Source organism: Oratosquilla oratoria, chromosome 12 (assembly GCF_046742065.1).
Source record: "Oratosquilla oratoria isolate Oo_2021 chromosome 12, ASM4674206v1, whole genome shotgun sequence".
Lineage (NCBI taxonomy): Eukaryota > Metazoa > Arthropoda > Malacostraca > Stomatopoda > Squillidae > Oratosquilla > Oratosquilla oratoria.
Genome location: NC_134788.1, coordinates 44,996,102 through 45,017,009, shown reverse-complemented (window position 1 = coordinate 45,017,009; position 20,908 = coordinate 44,996,102). Strand labels below are relative to the sequence as shown.

General features: G+C 37.1%; 1 protein-coding gene across 2 annotated transcripts; it reads left to right on the top strand.

Moving 5' to 3' along the window:
* The first annotated feature begins 2,736 nt into the window (after positions 1-2,736).
* LOC143030730 (uncharacterized) lies at positions 2,737-19,770 on the top strand. 2 transcript variants are annotated; one of them, XM_076193929.1, is made up of 2 exons: positions 2,737-2,767; positions 17,769-19,770. In XM_076193929.1, exon 2 carries the CDS (start codon positions 17,899-17,901, stop codon positions 19,261-19,263), a length of 1,365 nt encoding a protein of 454 aa, XP_076050044.1. In that variant the 5' UTR covers positions 2,737-2,767; positions 17,769-17,898; the 3' UTR covers positions 19,264-19,770. The 2 variants fall into 2 exon arrangements, with proteins under 2 accessions (XP_076050044.1, XP_076050045.1); XM_076193930.1 differs by lacking the exon at positions 2,737-2,767 and adding an exon at positions 2,777-3,004.
* The last annotated feature ends 1,138 nt before the right edge of the window (positions 19,771-20,908 follow it).

Sequence of the window (20,908 nt, the reverse complement as noted above, 5' to 3'; positions counted from 1 at the left end):
CTCACTATCGAGTACCTCTGTGCCTTTCATGATTCTGTAGATGGTCAATAGGTCACCTCTCTCTCTTCTTTGCTCCAGTGTCGGTAACTCCAGTTTAGCCAATCTCTCTTCGTATGATAGGTTTGCAAGTGCAGGTGCCATTTTTGTAGCTGCTCTTTGGATTCTTTCTATTTTCTTTATATTCTTTTTGGTACTGGGGGACCATAATGTCGCTGCATACTCTAATCTAGGCCTTATCAATGTAACCAATATTTTTTTCATCATGTCTTCGTCCAAGTATGTAAACGCCACTTTTATTGATCTTAGCAAGTTGTAAGTCTCCCCGACAATTTTGTTAATCTGTATATCATAGGACAAGTCGTTCGTGATAATTACTCCCAAATCTTTTTCGGATCCTACTTTCTTTACTTCTTTGGTTCCAATTGTATATTTTCCTGATATTCTGTTTTTGCTTTTTCCAAACTCCATTATGCTACACTTCTTAGTATTAAAGTCCACTTCCCATTTCTGACTCCAGTTCCATACCCTATTTAGGTCTTCTTGCAGTGCTTCACAGTCCTCATCAGTTTCTATTTTCCTTAGCAGTTTGGCGTCATCGGCAAAGAAGCTCATGTAGCAGTTCACGTCCTCATCCATGTCATTCATATAGATAGCAAACATTATTGGTGCCAGCACAGATCCTTGCGGTACTCCACTGATCACCTCTTTCCAGTCTGAATATTTTTCTCTGAGCACTACTCTCATCTTTCTACCAGTCAGAAAGTCCTCTATCCATTTTAGTAGGTTTCCCTGTATTCCTCCTATGTGTTCCAGTTTTTTTAGTAGTTTTCTGTGTGGTACTTTGTCAAAGGCTTTTTGCAAGTCTAGGAATGCACAATCAGCCCATCCATTTCTTTCTTGCACTATGTCTATTAGTCTTGAGTAAAAGCATATTAAGTTTGTGGAGCATGTCTGAATCCGAATTGTCTTGGGTTTAATATGTCATTGTCTTCCAGATGTTTTACCCATCTATTCTTGATTATTTTCTCACAAATTTTGGCTATGGTGCTTGTTAGTGATACTGGCCTATAGTTGGTGGGTTCTTCTTTGTTTCCTCCTTTGTGTATTGGTACAATGTTAGCGTTTTTTCCAGTCCTCGGGTATCTTTCCTTCTTTGAGTGAGCTGTTTATTAAGATGTGTATTTTGTCTGTTAGTTCTTCTTTGCACTCCTTTAGAATCCAATTTGCAATACCGTCCGGGCCATGTGATTTTCTGACATCCAGCCTTGATAAATGTTCTGATATTTCCTTTAGTGATGCTGTAAACTCATTCATGAGGGGAGATTTCTTGTTTTTGTCTATGTCACAATGTGGTATTTTCTCTCTGGTGAAAACAGATTTAAAGTGATTGTTCATGACTTCGGCCATCTCTAAATCTTCTGTGTATTCTATGTTTCCTTGGCATAGTTTCACCAATTCCTGTTTGTTTTTAAGTTTACCATTCACATACCGATAGAATAGTTTGGGTTGCTCTTTGCATTTGTCTATAATATCCTTCTCATGGTTCCTTTTCTCCTCTCTTCTCACATTAACATACTCATTACTATAGTTAACATAAATTTGCCATTTGCTTTGTTTTTTGTCTTTTCTCCACTTTTTCCAAGCTTTGTCCCTTCTGTCTTTTGCCTCACTGCATCTTTTGTTGAACCAACATTTAATGTGTGTGTGTGTGTGTGTGTGTGTGTGTGTGTGTGTGTGTGTGTGTGTGTGTGTGTGTGTGTGTGTGTGTGTGTGTGTGTGTGTGTGTGTGTGTGTGTATTTATTTACCTAGTTGTATTTACCTAGTTGTATTTTGCGGGAAGGGGAGCTATGCTCGTGTTGTCCCGCCTTTGTATCTTGCAGTGTCTAGTTTGTTTTTAAACTCATGAATGTTTTTTGCGCATACTATTCCATTGTCCAGTTTGTTCCAAGTGTCCAAAACTCTATGAGGAAAACTGTTTTTCTTCAGTTCTCTTCTATAGCTATGTTTTTTTATTTTCTTTCCATGTCCTCTTGTGTTTCTTTTGTCCCAGTTAAGTAAGTTCTCACTATCGAGTACCTCTGTGCCTTTCATGATTCTGTAGATGTGTGTGTGTATGTGTGTGTGCGTGTATTTTACGGGAAGGGGAGCTATGCTCGTGAGGTCCCGTCTTTATATCCCATTTTATCTAAACTATTTTTAAATTCATGTATTGTTTTTGCACACACTACTTTCTCATTTAACTTGTTCTAACTGTGCGTGTGTGTGTGTGTGTGTGTGTGTGTGTGTGTGTGTGTGTGTGTGTGTGTGTGTGTGTGTGTGTGTGTGTGTGTGTGTGTGTGTGTGTGTGTGTATTTACCTAGTTGTACCTAGTTGTATTTTGCGGGAAGGGGAGCTATGCTCGTGTTGTCCCGCCTTTGTATCTTGCAGTGTCTAGTTTGTTTTTAAACTCATGAATGGTTTTTGCGCATACTATTTCATTATCCAGTTTGTTCCAAGTGTCCAAAACTCTATGTGGATAACTGTTTTTCTTCAGTTCTCTTCTATAGCTATGTTTTTTTATTTTCTTACCATGTCCTCTTGTGTGCGTGTGTGTGTGTGTGAACATATATTTCCACTCCTCTTTAAACATGTTTGATTTAGGTCAAAATTGTCGGCAATGTTTAAAAACAAAAAATATCGCAAATGTCCAGTTGTGCAGAGAAAGATGTACATATTTTGTTAGTATACATTTTGCTAAGCAGAAAGACCGACAAGTCGTCTTCCTCAGTACGAAAATCCAAATTTAAGAAATTCTTTGCCAAATTTCTCAATTTACTGTGCACTGATATATTGTTATTAGTTCTTTATATTTACTCCACAAGTGCACTTCGCATTTAATGAATACAAACAAGTACTTCATACTATTAATAATTACATAGGATAGGGCATGAAAATCTTTGAAATTCTCGGGACATTGTGAGATCCAGATGTGGCATAGAATTTGTAAAGACAATAGTCATGCAGGTAATAAGTAAATGTTAATATGGACACTCGTCAATCGTGCATATATATATATTTACTCTGCAGTAGAAGTTATTTTTGTTATATGTTCATTACTTGATGTTGCCTGGATTGATGTTGGTTTCGATCGCATACGGGCACTGCCAGTTTGGTAGGCAGAATTGCTTATTGATTGTGTACATTCTCGAGTGATAGGTATGCAACGACCATAGATACAAAGCCACAAGTTAGGTAATACGTATCTTATGATACTATATTCACGGCGAATTCGTTTTAATGCGAAGTTTGTGGGTTACAGGAGTATCATATATGGGACTGGAATACATCAGATACATGCAGAGAAATTTCTTACAAGAGGATCCATTGGCTAAAAAAATATTAGTAATCTACTTTATGTCGGAATGTTGCAGAAATAGCGTCGTTCTCTATATCCTAACCAAAAATGAAAAATTAGTCTTATGTTCTTTTTGTGATTTAAGAGCAAGATTGCCATGGACACAAATAAGTTTTCATGATGAAATAATTGTACTTCATTTTAAGTAATTGTTTTAACCAAATAACCATAACAATCTACTTCCACCATGTTCATTGTTTTAGTAGTTGATGGAACCGAGGAAAGTAAGGGGGGGGGCAAGTGTAACCTAACCTAGGTACAGGTAGGGATAGGCAAGATTTGGTTGAATAGAATATTTTTTCTCTGTCTTATATGATGGATTAAGCATTTTGTAGTTTTTTTAGGTGTTCCATTTCTGCCCAAAATTCATTCGCTCACTCACCAATATTTCTTATTTCCAGTTATCTGGGCTATTGTATACTATAAAATTTTAGTTTATATATATACATATATATATATATATATATATATATATATATATATATATATATATATATATATATAGATGTATATATATATGTATATATATATATATGTGTATATACATACATGTGTGTGTATATATGCATATATGTATGTATATATATATATAATGCAGAAACCACAAGGAAAATAAAGTCGGAATACTAAACGTCTTCGTCTATTACAACATCCTCAGATTACAAGAAAGAGAAATAGAACACAATATTGTTTTTTTCATTATTACTATTATTAGTTCCATTTGTATATGAATGTGTGTTTAGGTGTATTGTGTGAAGCTTTTATGTGGCTATACCCTTTCCCAGTTTTCTTATTTCTGTATAAATATTGTGTTCTATTTCTCTTTCTTTTACTCTGAGGATTTCGTGATAGACAAAAACATTTAGTACACCGACTTTAATTTCCCTGTGGTTTCTGCATTATTATTTAGTCATGCTTTATTGTGATTAGTTTTGCATATATATATATATATATATATATATATATATATATACATATATATGTATATATATATATATGTATATATGTATGTATGTATATATATATATATATGTATGTGTACATGTGTGTGTGTATATATATATATATATATATATATATATATATATATATATATATATATACATTTTAACAACTGCAATGCACTTTAATTCTAAGCCATCCAAGGCCAGCATGCTGAAATTAGAATATGGTACTGCCCAGGACTCGAACCCGGCAACCTCATGACAAGTGCGACTGGGACCCATTCAGTGTTGTACACATACATACATATATATATGCATATTTATATATATATATATATATATATATATATATATATATATATATATATATATATATATATATATATATATATATTTATATATATATATCAAGGACTACTATTACACAGGATGTGCACACCCAGATCCCTGGGTCCGCTAGCGGAGGCCACTGCTTTCTTAGTAACCTAACATTTTATATTGGACAAATATATCAAAACTAGAAATCTGACATTGTATATAGGACAAATATATCAACTATTGACTTATTCAATGCAGTATAAGTTAATATAAACTTTTATAGTGAAATAAGAAACTATTTTTAAGGCACTGTTATGCTTTGAAATGCCAATTTTAGCTGGACTTAACAGGTAGTATTGTATGAGTTTAGTGGACACCAGGGTTGGCGATTTTTTTTTTTTTTTCCCGTATCTTTTTAAGAAATATAAAAAATCAATTTTTTTTATTTAAATCAGATTTATTTGATTTAAATAGATTTTTTTTTTTTTTTTATAAATTTTAAATATTGTGGGATTGCTATCTGATATACGATCTGATTGCTAAAGGACATTTTTAGCATATCAGTATATAGACTTGCCACAAGTATACAAGGAACAGTATAAGCTGTATGTGAGGACGGTATGCTCAGGTTCACTCGATTCCTCCAAGAGTTTTATCATCTTGGTGACATTTGCTGCATTGTCTGTCACAACACTTCCAATGTGACAACCAAAATCATGTTCAGCCTTCTTGATCGAAATTTGTACAAGTTATAGAAGATATTTAGCAGTGTGAGGTTTCCTTGATGTGTCTCTTGTGTCAACTAAATAAATCTGACCAGGGGATGTTGTTAGAGTGACACATATTATGGGCTCATTATGGATATTAGACCACCCATCAATTGAAAGACATACAGTTTCATTATTCAGGTCATCTGCACACTTTTTATATTCCTTTTCATACACAAGATCCAAGTACTTATCAGCAATATCTTTTCTGGATGGAGGAATATAACCTGGCCTCAGGTTCTGAACCATCTTGAGAAACTGAGGATGCTGAACAAGACGAAATGGTGAATTTGTAGCAAATATTCTTGCAACTTCTTTGTCGAGCTTTTCCTTTTGAGTGGCTGAAGTTTTTATGATAAATCTGTCCAGAGATGTTGATGACTTTCTTTTAGATGAAAATTATTTAGCAGAAGTGACGCCTGTGGAGGAGTCTGATAGTGACCTTTTTAATGGTGGAGTCAGGTTTGCAGACAATTCAAGTGGAGCTGATGATGAAGGGATTGAAGATGTTAATACAGATCCTGAAATGGAAACAGAAAATTTTAGTATATTGCATAATTTACAAATGAATAAATAAATGAATGAATACAGTGTGATTTAGGCTACTTTTGAGTATAGTAGTTATTTTTTTAGATAATGATCATATTCACACAAACCACTATATTATTTGGAAATAACAGGATATGAAGTAGGTGGGCTTGGAATTCAGCCCACACAGGATTCAGTCCACTTTTAAATTCACTAAAAATAATGGGTTGGGTTAGGTTAGGCTAAATCCCTTTGGGCTGAATCCCATGTGGGCTGAATTCCAATGGAACCTATGAAATATATTACACAATGTTGAATGAAATGAATAACAATCATCTAGTCCCCAAAGTTGAGTGGATACAGTATATTATAGTGATATAGTCATTACCCAAATTTAGAAGTAATGAAGTTGAAGTATCATCTCTAGGCTTTCACATTTTTATTGCACATGCTCTCCATTGTTCACCAAATTGATATAGTTGCATTTGAAAAGGGAGAAATGCACACAATATAAGTAAAATTATTTACCTAGGTCATCAATTTCTTCTGTATGCTGTGGCTGACCTTGGCATTTATCTCTGTGAGATTTTAATCTTGACACAATGCCCTGTATTTCCTGGCTGCAGTCTTTGCATTTAGTTCGGTACCTACCCTTTGCCAGAAGTTGGTAGTTTTTCAAAATAATTCCAGCCAGCATCATTTTTTCTGCCTGAAGGGATCACTCTGGCAGGTCCAAAAGACATCCTGGTTGATTCCAAAGTAGCAACTGACTCAGTGAGAAGCTGCTTACCTAGAACAAGTTTCAACAAGAATCTTGTTGAAACTTGTTGTAGGCTGCACAGTGATATATACCGTTCCTAGTATACTTGTGGCAAGTCTATATAATACGGCTCCTTATATTGATATGCTAAAAATATCCTTTAGCAATCAGATCGCATATCAGATAGCAATCCCACAATATTTGAAATCTATAAAAAAAATCTATTTGAATCAAATAAATCAGATTTAAAAATATATATATATATATATTTTCTAAAAGGATAAAAAAAAAAAAAAAATGCCAACCCTGGTGTCCACTAACCTTATACAATAATACCTGTTAAGTCCGGCTAAAATTGTGATTTCAAAACATAACAGTGCCTTAGAAATAGTTTCTTATTTCACTATAAAAGTTCATATTAACTTATGCTGCATTGAATAAGTCAATAGTTGATATATTTGTCCTATATGCAATGTCAGGTTTCTAGTTTTGATATATTTGTCCAATATAGAATGTTAGGTTACCAAGAAAGCAATGGCTTCCGCTAGCGGACCCAGGGATCTGGGTGCATAGGTCCTGTGTAATAGTAGTCCTTGATATATATATATATATAATATATATATGTGTACATATATGTGTGTATATATATATATATATATATATATATATATATATATTTATAATATATATAATATATATATGTGTACATATATATGTATATATATATATATATATATATATATATATATATATATATGTATTATCCATCTGGACAGATGAAGATAGGAGGGTGGTAAAGAAACACACAAGTCAGAGATGAGTTAGTCTCTCTGAAGAAGGTGTAAATAGCCGAAACATTAGAGAAATAAACTCATCTCTGACTTGTTTGTTTCTTTACCACCCTCCTATCTTCATATATATATATATATGTATACACACACACACACACACACTTTCAACGAACGGACGGCTTGAAGAACATTCTGAAGAAAAGTGCAGATTGTGGATCCCAACGCAAAGAGAAGTGCCTTTTTGTATTTACAGGGTGGGGGGAAATTGCTCGTGGGGTAGTGGGAAAGTAAGGAAAGAGGAGAAGGGGAGGGATTGCTGGGGAAATGGAAGGTAATGAGGAAGTAGAGGACTTGGTCCTAACAGACCGCCGAAAAGTAAACAAACGACCGCAAGACGAGCTGGAGGACGACGGAATGTCTAATAAGAATGTAAAGATTAGAAGTATAGATAGGAACAATACAGTAGAAAGTGATGAGAATATTTTCAAGGGATTGAGACTAGAGGAGAAGGTTGAGAAGGTTGATAAGGTGATCGAGGACTTGGAGCGTAGGTTCGGTCATATGAACACCATTTTACAAAGGGTTGAAAGATTGGAAGAACTAGAAAAGGCGAATGAAAACTTAACTGATGAAATAGAAGACCTAAAAAGACAGTTAAGAGATGTAAAGGTGGAGAATGAGGAATTGAAGAAGAATAGTAAAGAAAACAGAGAAACGATAGCTAAAGAAAGTAAAAATTGGAAGAAAACCCAAGAAGGAAATAAGGTTTCATTCACTGACATAGTCAAACAGCAATTGAAAGAACATACTGAAGATTCAGTTATTAAAGTGATGAGACAAAAGGAGAATATAGTAAGAGATTTAGCAGACAAGAAGAAATGTATAATTATATTAGGAATGGAAGAGAAACACAACACAGATAGAACCACAAGAATCAAAGAGGAAAATGAAAAAGTAAGCCAATTACTAGAATCAGTTCAGGAAGATGAACCAGAAATTATGAAACAAATCGAAGAGAAATTTAGACTCGGAAAGTATAGCACAGACAAGACCAGACCAATTAAGATTAAATTCAAGTCACAAACAACAGCAGAGAATATCTTATCCAAAACAGGGAAACTAGCAACAAGTGAACAATACAAAAAGATATGGATAAAAAGAGGAAAGAGAGGAAGAAAAGCAGAAAAGACTGGAAGCTAAGGCAAAAAACGAGAACAGAACGGAGTCAGAGAAAGAGAGATTCTATTGGAGAGTAGTGAACATGAAACTAAGGAAGTTCGACATACAAAAGAAAAACATAAGGGAAACAGAGAACACAATGGAAGTGGTAGAAAACTAAGAGTGTCTTACACAAATATAGATGGATTAATAACAGGATTGAATGAGCTGAATGATTATTTGAAAGAAAAAGAACCGGACATAATGGGAATTGTAGAAACAAAATTAAAAGGCCCACTACCACCCAACAGTGTAGGACATGATGCATACAATTATTGGATTAGAAACAGAGAGAAAAAGCAAGGGGGTGGAGTTATGTTCCTGACTAAGAAGGATATAAACATGAAAGGTGTCATATATGGAAAGAATACAGTAGAGATGATTATGATAGAAGTGGAAGATAGAGATAAGAAGAGCAGAAAATTTGTGATAAATTATGTGCCTCCAAAAACAGCCTCATGGGAGGAGAGTGAACATAAAAGTATGTTAGAGGACACAAAGATAACATTAAATAAAATAATGGAAGATGGAGGAAGAATAGTTATGATGGGCGACTTTAATTGCAAAGAAATCTGCTGGGAAGAAATGACAGTAAAGGGTGGAGATGACTCATGGGGAAATGCTCTACTTGAGATGATTATTGACCACACAATGACACAATGGATACAGAAGAACACTAGGTATAGAAATGAAGAAGAACCATCGAGACTAGACTTATTAATTACATCTGAACCTAGAATAGTGGACAAGATTGAATATAAAACACCAATAGGTAAAAGTGACCACATATTGATTGAACTGGAACTTAATGAAGAAAAATATATCAAAAGAAATGAACAATATAGAAAAGGAAGAATGATGTATGAAAAAACAAACTTTGATAAAATAAGAGAATTCTTTCAAAATGAAAACTGGGAAGAAATATACAAAGAAGAAACATCAGTGGAAAAGAAATGGAATATTTTGACAAAAATTTACAAAAAAGGAGTGGAAAAGTATGTCCCAAGACAAAAACAAGAAAAAGAATATGTAAAATGCTGGTACAACAAGGGTTGTAGGGAGTTAAAAGACAAAAGAGACAAAGCCTGGACCAGATGGAAAAAGGACAGAAAACCTGAAAAATGGAAAATATATACCAGTTATAGAAATGAATATGTACAAACGTGCAGAGAGGAAAAGAGAAAATGTGAAAAAGACGTCATAGAAAAATGTAAAGATCAACCAAAACTATTCTACAGATTTGTAAACAATAAACTGAAAAACAAACAGGACTTGGAGAAATTAAGACAAGGGGGAGTTGAATACACTGAGGAAATGGAAATGGCGGAAATTATGAACAAACATTTTAAATCAGTGTTTACAAGGGAGAACATACAACCTGAAGAGATTGAATGGAAAGAGAAAGTCCCCCCTATAGAAAAAATAGAAGTATCAAAGAATGAAATATTGATACAATTGAGTAATCTTGATGTCAGAAAATCACATGGACCAGATGAAATAGCAAACTGGATTCTGAAAGAATGCAGGAATGAACTGGCAGACAAAATACATAGCATAATAAGCAGTTCCTTGAAAGAAGGAAAAGTTCCAGAAGATTGGAAAAAAGCAAATATAGTACCTATATATAAAGGAGGAAATAAAGAAGAACCTACCAACTATAGACCAGTCTCTCTAACAAGTACAATAGCAAAAATTTGTGAAAGAATTATCAAAAATAGATGGGTAAAATACTTGGAAAAAAACAACGTACTAAATCCAAGGCAATTTGGATTCAGACAAGGACGATCATGCGTCACCAATTTAATATGTTTCTATTCAAGGCTAATAGATATAATACAAGAAAGAGATGGATGGGCTGATTGTGCATTTCTAGACCTAAAAAAAGCTTTTGACAAAGTACCACATAAGAAGTTGCTTAAGAAACTAGAATCTGAAGGAGGAATACAAGGTAAATTACTAAATTGGATGGAAAACTTTTTGCAAGAAAGAAAAATGAGAGTAGTGATAAGAAACCAGCACTCAAAATGGAATGAAGTAATAAGCGGTGTCCCGCAGGGAACAGTCCTGGCCCCAATAATGTTTGCTATATATATTAATGATATGGATGAAGGAATTGAAAGCTATATGAGCTCAGACGATGCAAAACTACTGAAAAGAGTGAAAACTGAAGAAGATTGTGAATCACTACAGAGAGATCTAAATAAAGTACAGGAATGGAGTAAGAAGTGGGAGATGGAGTTCAATACAAAAAAGTGTAGTATAATGGAATTTGGAAAAAGCAAAAACAGAATAACAGGATCATATAATTTGGGAGAAGAGGGAATAAAAAAAGTAGAAAATGAGAAGGACCTGGGAGTCATTGTTATGAATAATATGTCACCTGAAAAACATATAAATAAGATTTTTGGAGAAACTTATAATTTAATAAGAACAATCAAAGTGGCATTTACATACCTGGATGAAGAAATGGTGAGGAAAATCCTAATCACCCTGATAAGACCAAGATTAGAATATGCAGCAACAATATGGTCACCAAGTACAAAAAAATGTATAAAAAAACTTGAAAGAATACAAAGAGCAATTACAAAACTGGCACCAACACTCTCAAAACTATCATATGAAGAGAGACTACAAAAACTTGAACTACAGACACTAGAGCAAAGAAGAGAGAGAGGAGATTTGATAGCTATTTACAGAATCATGAAAGGCATAGAAATTACTGATAGAGAGAATCTGATAAAATGGGATGACAGAAATACAAGAGGACATGGAAAGAAAAGAAAAAAAGACAGCTATAGAAGAGATTTGAAAAAGAACAGCTTTCCACACAGAGTAATAGACAGTTGGAACAAGTTAGATGAGAAAGTGGTGTGTGCAAAAACAATACATGAATTTAAAAATTGTTTAGATAAAATGAGAAATGAAGACGGGACCCCACGAGCATAGCTCCCCTTCCCGTAAAATACAACTAGGTAAATACACACACACATATATATATATATATATAAATATATATATATATGTATATATATATATATATATATATATATATATATATATATACAAAAACATATATACCCACTTCATTGAAAGTGTTGGCCATCTGTGGATTTATTATTTCTAAATGTATTTTCCATATGTCCTACTATGGATGTATGTTCCTTTGAAAGGAGGTTTATGACTTCACTGTAGGTGGTCAGGATAAGAATTATTCCAGTGTTATGTTTAATTATCTTACTATATGTACTTGAATCTCTTACATACATACATACATATACCAAGGCTTTTTCCCCCTTACAAGGGAGGTAGCCAAAAAGGAAAAGGCATAAAATCATTCTCACCCGTTCCATCCCCGAAAACACTCCACAACCCCTCCACCCTCCCTCCCATCTTAGCACCTTCTAGATGATGGGTCATCCCTGCACCCTGTCCACTGCCCTGGGTCAGAAGCAGTGTCGCAAGACACAGCACATCCACAGCAAGGCCGCTTCATTAAATCGGCGACCCCCCCCTCTCCGTCCCCCCATATAAAGGAGAGGACAGGGAGAAATCCCTTCGGGCTGCGTCAAAATTTTGCTCACACACACTACCTCACCCCCCATCCCCCCGTCCATTCCACCTCATGCATCACAACATCTTCCATATACAATCATTCTCCATTCACCCGTCTTCTGTCCTCTCCCGTCCTTCCTCAACAGACATTCCCCTCTTCCCCAAAGCCCCCTTCACCCCATCCATCCATCTCATCCTAGGACGTCCCCTCATGTTCACTCCCTCCACATCTGCCTTCCATACCTCCTTTACTAGTCTTTCTTCACTCATTCTTTCCATGTGTCCAAACCATCCTAATACTCTTTCATCAACCCTATCTCCCAACTCCCTTTCCACCCCCATTCTCCTCCTCACCTCCTCATTTCTCACTCTATCCAGCCTAGTAACCCCCATCATACTTCTCAGACACTTCATCTCAAACACATTCAAACTCCTTCTCTCTTCCTCTCTTATGTTCCATGTTTCTGCTCCATACAGTGCTGTTGGCACAATCACTCCTTCATACAGTCTTCTCTTAGCATCCATTCCCAAATTTCTATTCCTCATTACACTTTTTAATCCACCAAGGCATTTACTCGCTTCTCTCAATCTACATTCTACCTCCAGTGTTATGTTTAATTATCTTACTATATATACTTAAATCTCTGTACTTATTCTTCATTGGGGGAGGTCACCAGTCACTTGGAAGAGATTACATGGAAACTCAGGCAGTGAAGAAATGTCACGTTCTAAGGGAAGTAGTGATGTACCGAAGCTTCGGTATCGGTAAATATCGGTTTATTTTCAAGCTATCGGTATCGGTATATATCGGTATCGGTAAAATAGAAGGTATCGGTATCGGTATTGAAAAATAAATACCGATACCGATACCTTGAGAGAAAATTTAAGTTAAATTACTTTCATTCTATAATTATACATACATATACCAAGGCTTTTTCCCCCTTCCAAGGGAGGTAGCCAAAAAGGGAAAGGCATAAAAACACTCCCACCCATTTCATCCCTAAATACACTCCACACCCCTCCCACCCTTCCTCTCATCTGAGCACCTCCTGGATGACGGGTCATCCCTGCACCCTGCCCACCGCCCTGGGTCAGAAGCAGTGTCGCAAGACACAGTACATCCACAGCAAGGCCGCTTCATTTAATCGGCGACCCCCCCTCTCTGTCCCCCGTTGCGAGGACGGGGAGAAATCCCTTCGGGCTGCGTCAAAATTTACTCACACATACTACCCCCCCCCACCCCCCCGCCCATTCCTCCTCATGCAGTCACAACATCATCCATATACAACCATTCTCCACTCACCTCTGTCTTCCGTCCTCTCCCTTCCTTCCTCAACAGACATTCCCCTCTTCCCCAAAGCCCCCTTCACCCCATCCATCCACCTCATCCTAGGACGTCCCCTCATGTTCACTCCCTCCACATCTGCCTTCCATACCTCTTTTACTAGTCTTTCTTCACTCATTCTTTCCATGTGTCCAAACCATCCTAATATTCTTTCATCAACCCTATCTCCCAAATCCTTTTTCACCCCTGTTCTCCTCCTCACCTCCTCATTTCTCACTCTATCTAGCCTAGTAACCCCCACCATACTTCTCAGACACCTCATCTCAAACACATTCAAACTCCTTCTCTCTTCTTCTCTTATGTTCCACGTTTCTGCCCCATACAGTGCTGTTGGCACAATCACTCCTTCATACAGTCTCCTCTTCGCATCCATTCCCAAATGTCTATTTCTCATTACACTCTTTAAACCACCAAGGCATTTACTCGCTTCTCTCAATCTACAACATATATAAAGTAAAGGGTGTCTTTCACGCCATGTGGTTGTGGAATCATTTGCGTCTTATGTAAGAAGAGAAGAGAGCTAGCTGATGGCTATTATCCTATTACCCTTTTCGATCTCATTCTTAATATTTATTTATTGTAATTATTTATTTATATTTAATATTTGAACTTGCATTTTTCAGATAGTCAATATTGTGATAAATTTATTAAATTACAATTAGAATTGCCAGAATTAGCAATAATGCCTAAGTCAAAGCAAAGTGTTATATGGAATCTAGTGACAGTATGAAAAGATGATTCTTCAAAAGTATCCTGTAATTTCTGTAATACAATATTAAGCAGAGGAGGAATAAACAGGCAAACCCAAACAACAACAAATATTAGAAAGCATCTTCAACATAAACATCCTGATGAGTTTGGAAATGCCGAATTGGAGCAGAAAAAAGCAGCTGAATCAAACCCAACACTTGCCTCATTCTTAAATGTTCCACCTACCAAAAAGATAATAATTTCAACTTCAACTTCTAGTCAAAGTCAAACAGGCTGTTCAAGTGCAAAACAGGTATCTTAACAGCCAACTCTTGAAGCTACTCTCCAGTACAAAAAGATTTGGGACATCAACAGTGCTCCAGCAAAAGAGGTACACAAATATATTGCTGAAATGATCAGATTGTCAACCTATATCTATTGTAGAAGATCTGGGATTTGCTAGGCTCCTTAATCACTTAAAACCAAACTATAAGATCCCAAGCAGGAAATACATCTCTAACACAACTATCCCAGAGCTTTATGAAAAAGTGCACAATAAAGTACAAGGCATTGTGAGCAATGCGCAAAATATCGGTATCGGTATCGGTAACCCATTAAATTCCTGTATCGGTATCGGTATCGGTAAAATGCTAAAAAAAATATCGGTATCGGTAACAATTTTGGTTCTGGTACATCACTAAAGGGAAGCCTCTGGCTTTGTGTTGTGAACAAATGTCCTGTGCTTGAATTTGTGGCAATATGTCTCATGCTTGGGAGGGCCCTAAGGTCATCTGCTTGTATATTTAAATTTGGGTTCGACTCTTTACTGCAGTGGTTCCCAACCGGTGTACCGCAGCACCAAGGAGTGGCACGAGATCAACTGAGAGTGCCACCAAAATTTATGGCAAAAATAAGCATCTTTGTTCCAAGCATTAATCACAGGTCTCACACTGAGTTGTTGTTGTTGTTGTTGTCGTTCCCTAGACTGTCCGAGCAGTCCCGTCTCCCCAAGGAATGCCACAGCCGAAACTGGGTTTTCCCACAAATCCTTTATAGAGTGTATGTTGTGTTGTTTGCGTGCATGATTGTGTATAATGCAGTCTTCCATTATGTGTTGTATGGTATGGGGTGAAGTGTTACATCCTGGGCAGCTGTTCACAATGCGGTCATCCTCTTCTGGTAGCTTAGAAGTGCTGGGTGGTGGCCGCACTGCAGTCTGGCCAGGTGGACTCTGTCCTTTTGTGGAAGAGAGGATTCAGAAGGATGGATATCAGGGGGGTCTGGCATGCAGCAGTGTGTTAATGGAGCGGTGAGTGATATGATTATGAATATGTTTCTGGAGGCTGGTATTTGGTGGTTGTGGAGGAAGAGAAGATAGTATCTGTGTGTGATAAAGGTCTTTGGGTGTTGTTTTAATGTTTCTTGGTGTGTGTGGGTGTTCTGCTATGTAGTGTAGTGGGTGTGATGTGTTTGTGGTGGCTGTGGCAAGTGTTTGTGTGCCTCTCATGTCGAGGTGGTCCTTGACTTTGAGGACTTTTGTTTCATGGTGTAAATGGTCTGTAGGTGTTGTATTTGTGCAGCCTGTAATTGTTTTTAGGGCTTTGTTTTGTATGATTTGAAGGGTGTCGTGGTGTGTCTCGCTGAGATTAGGAGCCCATGCAGGACTCGCATAATTCATCACTGAGCATATGCATTGTTTGTATATTGTTATATCAGTTTCTTTGTTTTGTCCAAATGTTGTTCCAGTGATTGACTTAAGTGCGTTAAGTCTAGGTGTGCATTTGTTTTTTATGTTTGTGATGTGTTGTTTGAAAGACATGGATGTATCGTATGTTACACCAAGAATTTTCGGTGTGTTTGTGTGTGGTATTAGAGTGTTGTTGATGTAGAGATGAGGTATGTATTTGTGTTCTTTTGTCCAGTTGGTGAGAAGTGTTGCTGTAGATTTGGTTGGAGTTATTTTGAGTCTGTTTGTGATGAACCATGTGTTGAGTGTATCAAGGTATGGCTGGATTATTTCTGCAGCTTTGTCTGTGTTACGATGTGTGCATGTGATTGTTATGTTGTCTGCGTAGGAAGAGATTTGTATTTCTGAGGTGTCTGGTGTGGGTAAGTCATGCATGTATAGATTAAAGAGCGTGGGGGATAGAACAGAGCCCTGTGGTACTCCATTCTTAATGTTTCTGATGTGCGATGATTGGCCATTATATGACACATAAGCATTCCTACCTGCCAGATAATTGGCCAGCCATCTTTTGGTGTTATTGTGCACATCTGTGTTATATATTTTATTTGTTAGGTTGTGGTGGGGGATAGCATCAAAAGCTTTACTAATGTCTAATGTTATAAGAAGTGTTCTGTGGTGGGGCCTATCTGAATTGATGCCATCTAAAATTCTTTGTGTGAGTAGACATGCATGGTTCATTGTGGTGTGTATATTTGTTCCTGTTGTAGCATTGTGCAAATTACTTGAATATATTGTGCAACTGCTATAACTACTGTTACAATTATATTTTTGTATTGTCATCCATTTTTGTTCATTAAAGCAGCATCAATGTAAAGATGAGTATTTTCATATTCAGGGACAAAATTTTGTTACACTGATGTTGAATCAACAAAATACTGACAAACTAGGATTTAGATTTTATAATAAGGGTGCCGGGGACTTCTGAAAGGCTTGGCAAGGGTACTGCCTCACGCCAGAAAAGGTTGGGAACCACTGCTTTATTGTATAATGCTTCTGAAATTGGGAGGCTGTTTTCACTGAATAACTCTATCTCAATAAGCTACTGCAACCTTGTTTAGTATTTGATGGAAGGGAGGGGTGAATGTAACCTATCCTAGGTGTAGTGAGGGACAGGTTAGGATAGATTATCTAGAAGTAATTTACTTCTCACACAAGGATGTCAAAAATCAACATTTTATATATTTATAGGTTTCTGGTGGTATTTCTGTGGAATTTTACTTGTATCTCCGTCAATCCTGAGGTTACAGGAGGAAGAGGGGTTAAATGCATAGTGGAAAACAAGTAATTTGCCGTAGAAATGTATATCAGATTCCTATGAATCTTTCCAGTGGTGATTTATGACATCATTGGTGTGTGTAGTGGTCCTCTGCTATTTTTCTATTTAACTGTTCTATTATATCTAACTGTGCTATTGTATCTCTCTCTTTTTTTTTTTTTTTTTTTTTTTTTTTTTACTCCAGTATTTATTCAGCTGCTCATTTTGCCTATTATTCCCTGAACAATTTTTACTGCCGCAGTCTCTGGTGTTGTTTTTTCTCTGCACAACCTCATAGTTTTTAGTATTTGCTCAACCATCCATTTCTTTTTTATTCCATTAAGTTTCTTTAATATGAGTTGTTTGTTCTGTCCAACTACTGCATTTTGATTAATGCCCCACTGCATTACATGCTTACAAAAAGTTGGATGTCGAATTGATTTTATATTTTCTTTCAGGTTGATGGGTCTATATCAATATTTCCTTGGAAAAGGGCATTGAAGTATTCTGCATGTTCCTAATTTAACACAGAATCGTATATGGCATTTGCAGCACTCAAATCTTACAAATCATTTTAAATATCACACAATGGCTCACACTGGAGAGAAACCTTTCGAAAGTGACCAGTGTGGTACAGCTTTCTTAGAAAAGAGTGCTCTTGAACGATACGTGACGACTCACAATGAGGAGAAACTTTTTGCGTGTGACCGTTGTGATCAAGCTTTCTCACATAAGAGTGATCTCAAACAACATACAGTGACCCACACTGGGGAGAAACGTTTCCAATGTAACCTGTGTGATACAACTTTATCAGAAAAGAGCTCTCTCAAACAACACATAATGACCCATACTGGAGAGAAGCCTTTCAAGTGTGAACTGTGCGATGCAGCTTTCTCAAGAAAGACTGCTCTCAAATATCATGTGATGATCCACACTGGAGAGAAGCCTTTCGAGTGTGACCTGTGCGATGCAGCTTTCTCAAAAAAGGCTGCTCTCAAAAGACACGTAGTGACTCACGCTGAAGAGAAGCCTTTTAAGTGTGACCAGTGTGATTCAAGTTTCTCAGAAAAGAGTGCTCTTAAATATCATGTGATGACCCACACTGGAGAGAAGCCTTTCAAGTGTGACTTGTGCGATGCAGCTTTTACAAGCAGTAGTGCTCTAAAATATCACGTGAGGGCCCACACTGGAGAGAAACCTTTCAAGTGTGAACTGTGCGATGCAGCTCTCTCAACAAAAAGTGATCTCAAATATCACGTGATGACCCACACTGGCGAGAAGCCTTTCAAATGTGGCCTTTGTGATGCAGCTTTCTCAAGAAATACTGCTCTCAAATGTCATGTGAGGACCCACACTGGAGAGAAGCCTTTCAAGTGTAACCTGTGCAGTGGAGCTTTCTCAACAAAGGGTAATCTCAATTTTCACATGATGACCCACACTGGAAAGAAACCTTTCAAGTGTGACATATGCAATGCAGCTTTCTCATTGAAGACTGGTCTCAAATATCACGTGATGACCCACACAGGAGAGAAACCTTTCAAGTGTGACTTATGCGATGCAGCTTTCTCACGAAAGTATGATCTCAAAGGACACATGATGACTCACTCTGGAGAGATGCCTTTCAATTGTGATCTGTGTGATGCAGGTTTTTTGAAGAAGAGTACTCTCAAAAATCACGTGATGACCCACACCGGAGAGAAACCTTTTCAGTGTGACTTGTGTAATGCAGCTTTCTCACTAAAGAGCAATCTAAAACAACACGCGGTGGTCCACTCTGGAGAGAAACCTTTCCATTGTGATCTGTGTGATGCAGCTTTTACAAGCAAGGCTGCTCTCAAATATCATAAGATGGCCCACACTGGCGAGAAGCCATTCAAGTGTGACCTGTGTGTTGCAGCTTTCTCACGAAAGAATTATCTCAAACAACACATGGTGACACACAGTGGAGAGTAGCTTCAAGTAGGACCTGCGCGATACAGCTTAAAAAAAAAAAAAAAAAATGTAGTTACACTTCCTCATGAAAGGTCTCCTGTAGTGTGTGATGACCCACGCTGGTGAGAGGTCTCTTCAGTGTGACCTGGGTGACTTAACTTCTCTGTATGGTCGTACGTTCAGCTCTTAAGTATTGATCCACTGTTATAGAGCTGTTTGGTTGATGAGTTGCACATGTATAATATCACTTGTAAATCTTAGTTGATTCATTATCACTTGTGCAAATATTTAAGTGAGCTTTGATTGACCTATTATGTAATTCCATTTTTGCTTGTTCGTAAAGTATTGAGTGTTCTATTAAGTGCACGAATGTTCTTGTAATTACGGACAACCATCAAGAATATTAGAGAGTGGTGTGACTGTTGGATATAGATATCTGCACGTCATGATCGATGCAGTTCTGTTTACCTTACTATTGTGGAAAGTTGTTTGGTGTATACTCCATTGTTACATGTAATGTGTGTCACTGTAAATATAACTACGATAATATATTCAACATTGTTTATTGAATCCCTACAGTTTAATGTAACGATGTGGGTAGGGTGAGATAAGAGGAGCTTGTTCGGTATTACAAGGTCCTTCTTCAGGAGCTGAAGGAGCATGGGAGCTGCCACGTAGTCTATGGAATCCTTCCGAGTATCTACGCTGGCACGTATTGGGGCAGTAGAGCCATAGGGATCAATGAGAGGATATCACGATTGTGCACGCAACTGGGATGCCACTTTCTTGATCCTTGGTATCTCTTTTCCAGGCGTCATGACCTTTATGCTTCTGATGGATCCACCTTACTCGCAGAGGCAAAAATGTTATTACAAACCTCATTGTGGGAATTTGTAATGAACTAGTTTTTTTGGGGGGGGCTAGGAACTCAAAGGGAAGGGGAAATGATGTATTGGGGAAAACAGAGTAGGGTATAGTAATAATGTGGAGCAATATGTCAGTGTAGGACAAAAATGTCATTTGAGAATATAATGTTGGTAGAAGACGAAATATCACACTAGGATATAATGTCAAAGGACAAAATATCACTAAGATATATTAATAGTGGAGGACAAAATATCACAATGGGACATAATGATGTGGGAGGAAAAATTATTACGATGGTATACAGTGGTTGTAGAGGACAAAACATCATGGTAGGATATGTCAGTGGAGGACAGAATATTCTAGGAAGGGATGCCAGACAGAATGTCTGCGAAAGAGATCAAATGACCGAGAGGGACCAGATGTCCGTGATGGGGCAAACGTCCATGAGTCATTGAATGTCAATGAAGTACCAAATGTCATTATAGAGCAGTGTGTCAATAAAGAACAAAATTACAAGGTAAGGCATCATGTTTGTAAGTGTGCAACAGAGACGCGCGGGGACGTCTTTATTAATCAGTGTGTTATGCGTACAGAGGTGAGTCACGATAGGAGAGCTACATGCTCACAGAAAGACGGACAGTTCTAGACTAAAATGGGGGCGACGTCGCACTCCCTGCGTAGAAGGAAAACGATGCCACGTTGTAGGTATTACACATGTACCAATGAACGAGGGCCTTGGGCCCGTAACAGGGAGTCCTTGTACTGGAGAGCGTCTGTGGATCGAGCACGCCACAACACT

Coding starts and splice junctions, on each gene's coding strand:
- LOC143030730 (XM_076193929.1), top strand. CDS start 17,899: ATGGCTCACACTGGAGAGAAACCTTTCGAAAGTGACCAGTGTGGTACA.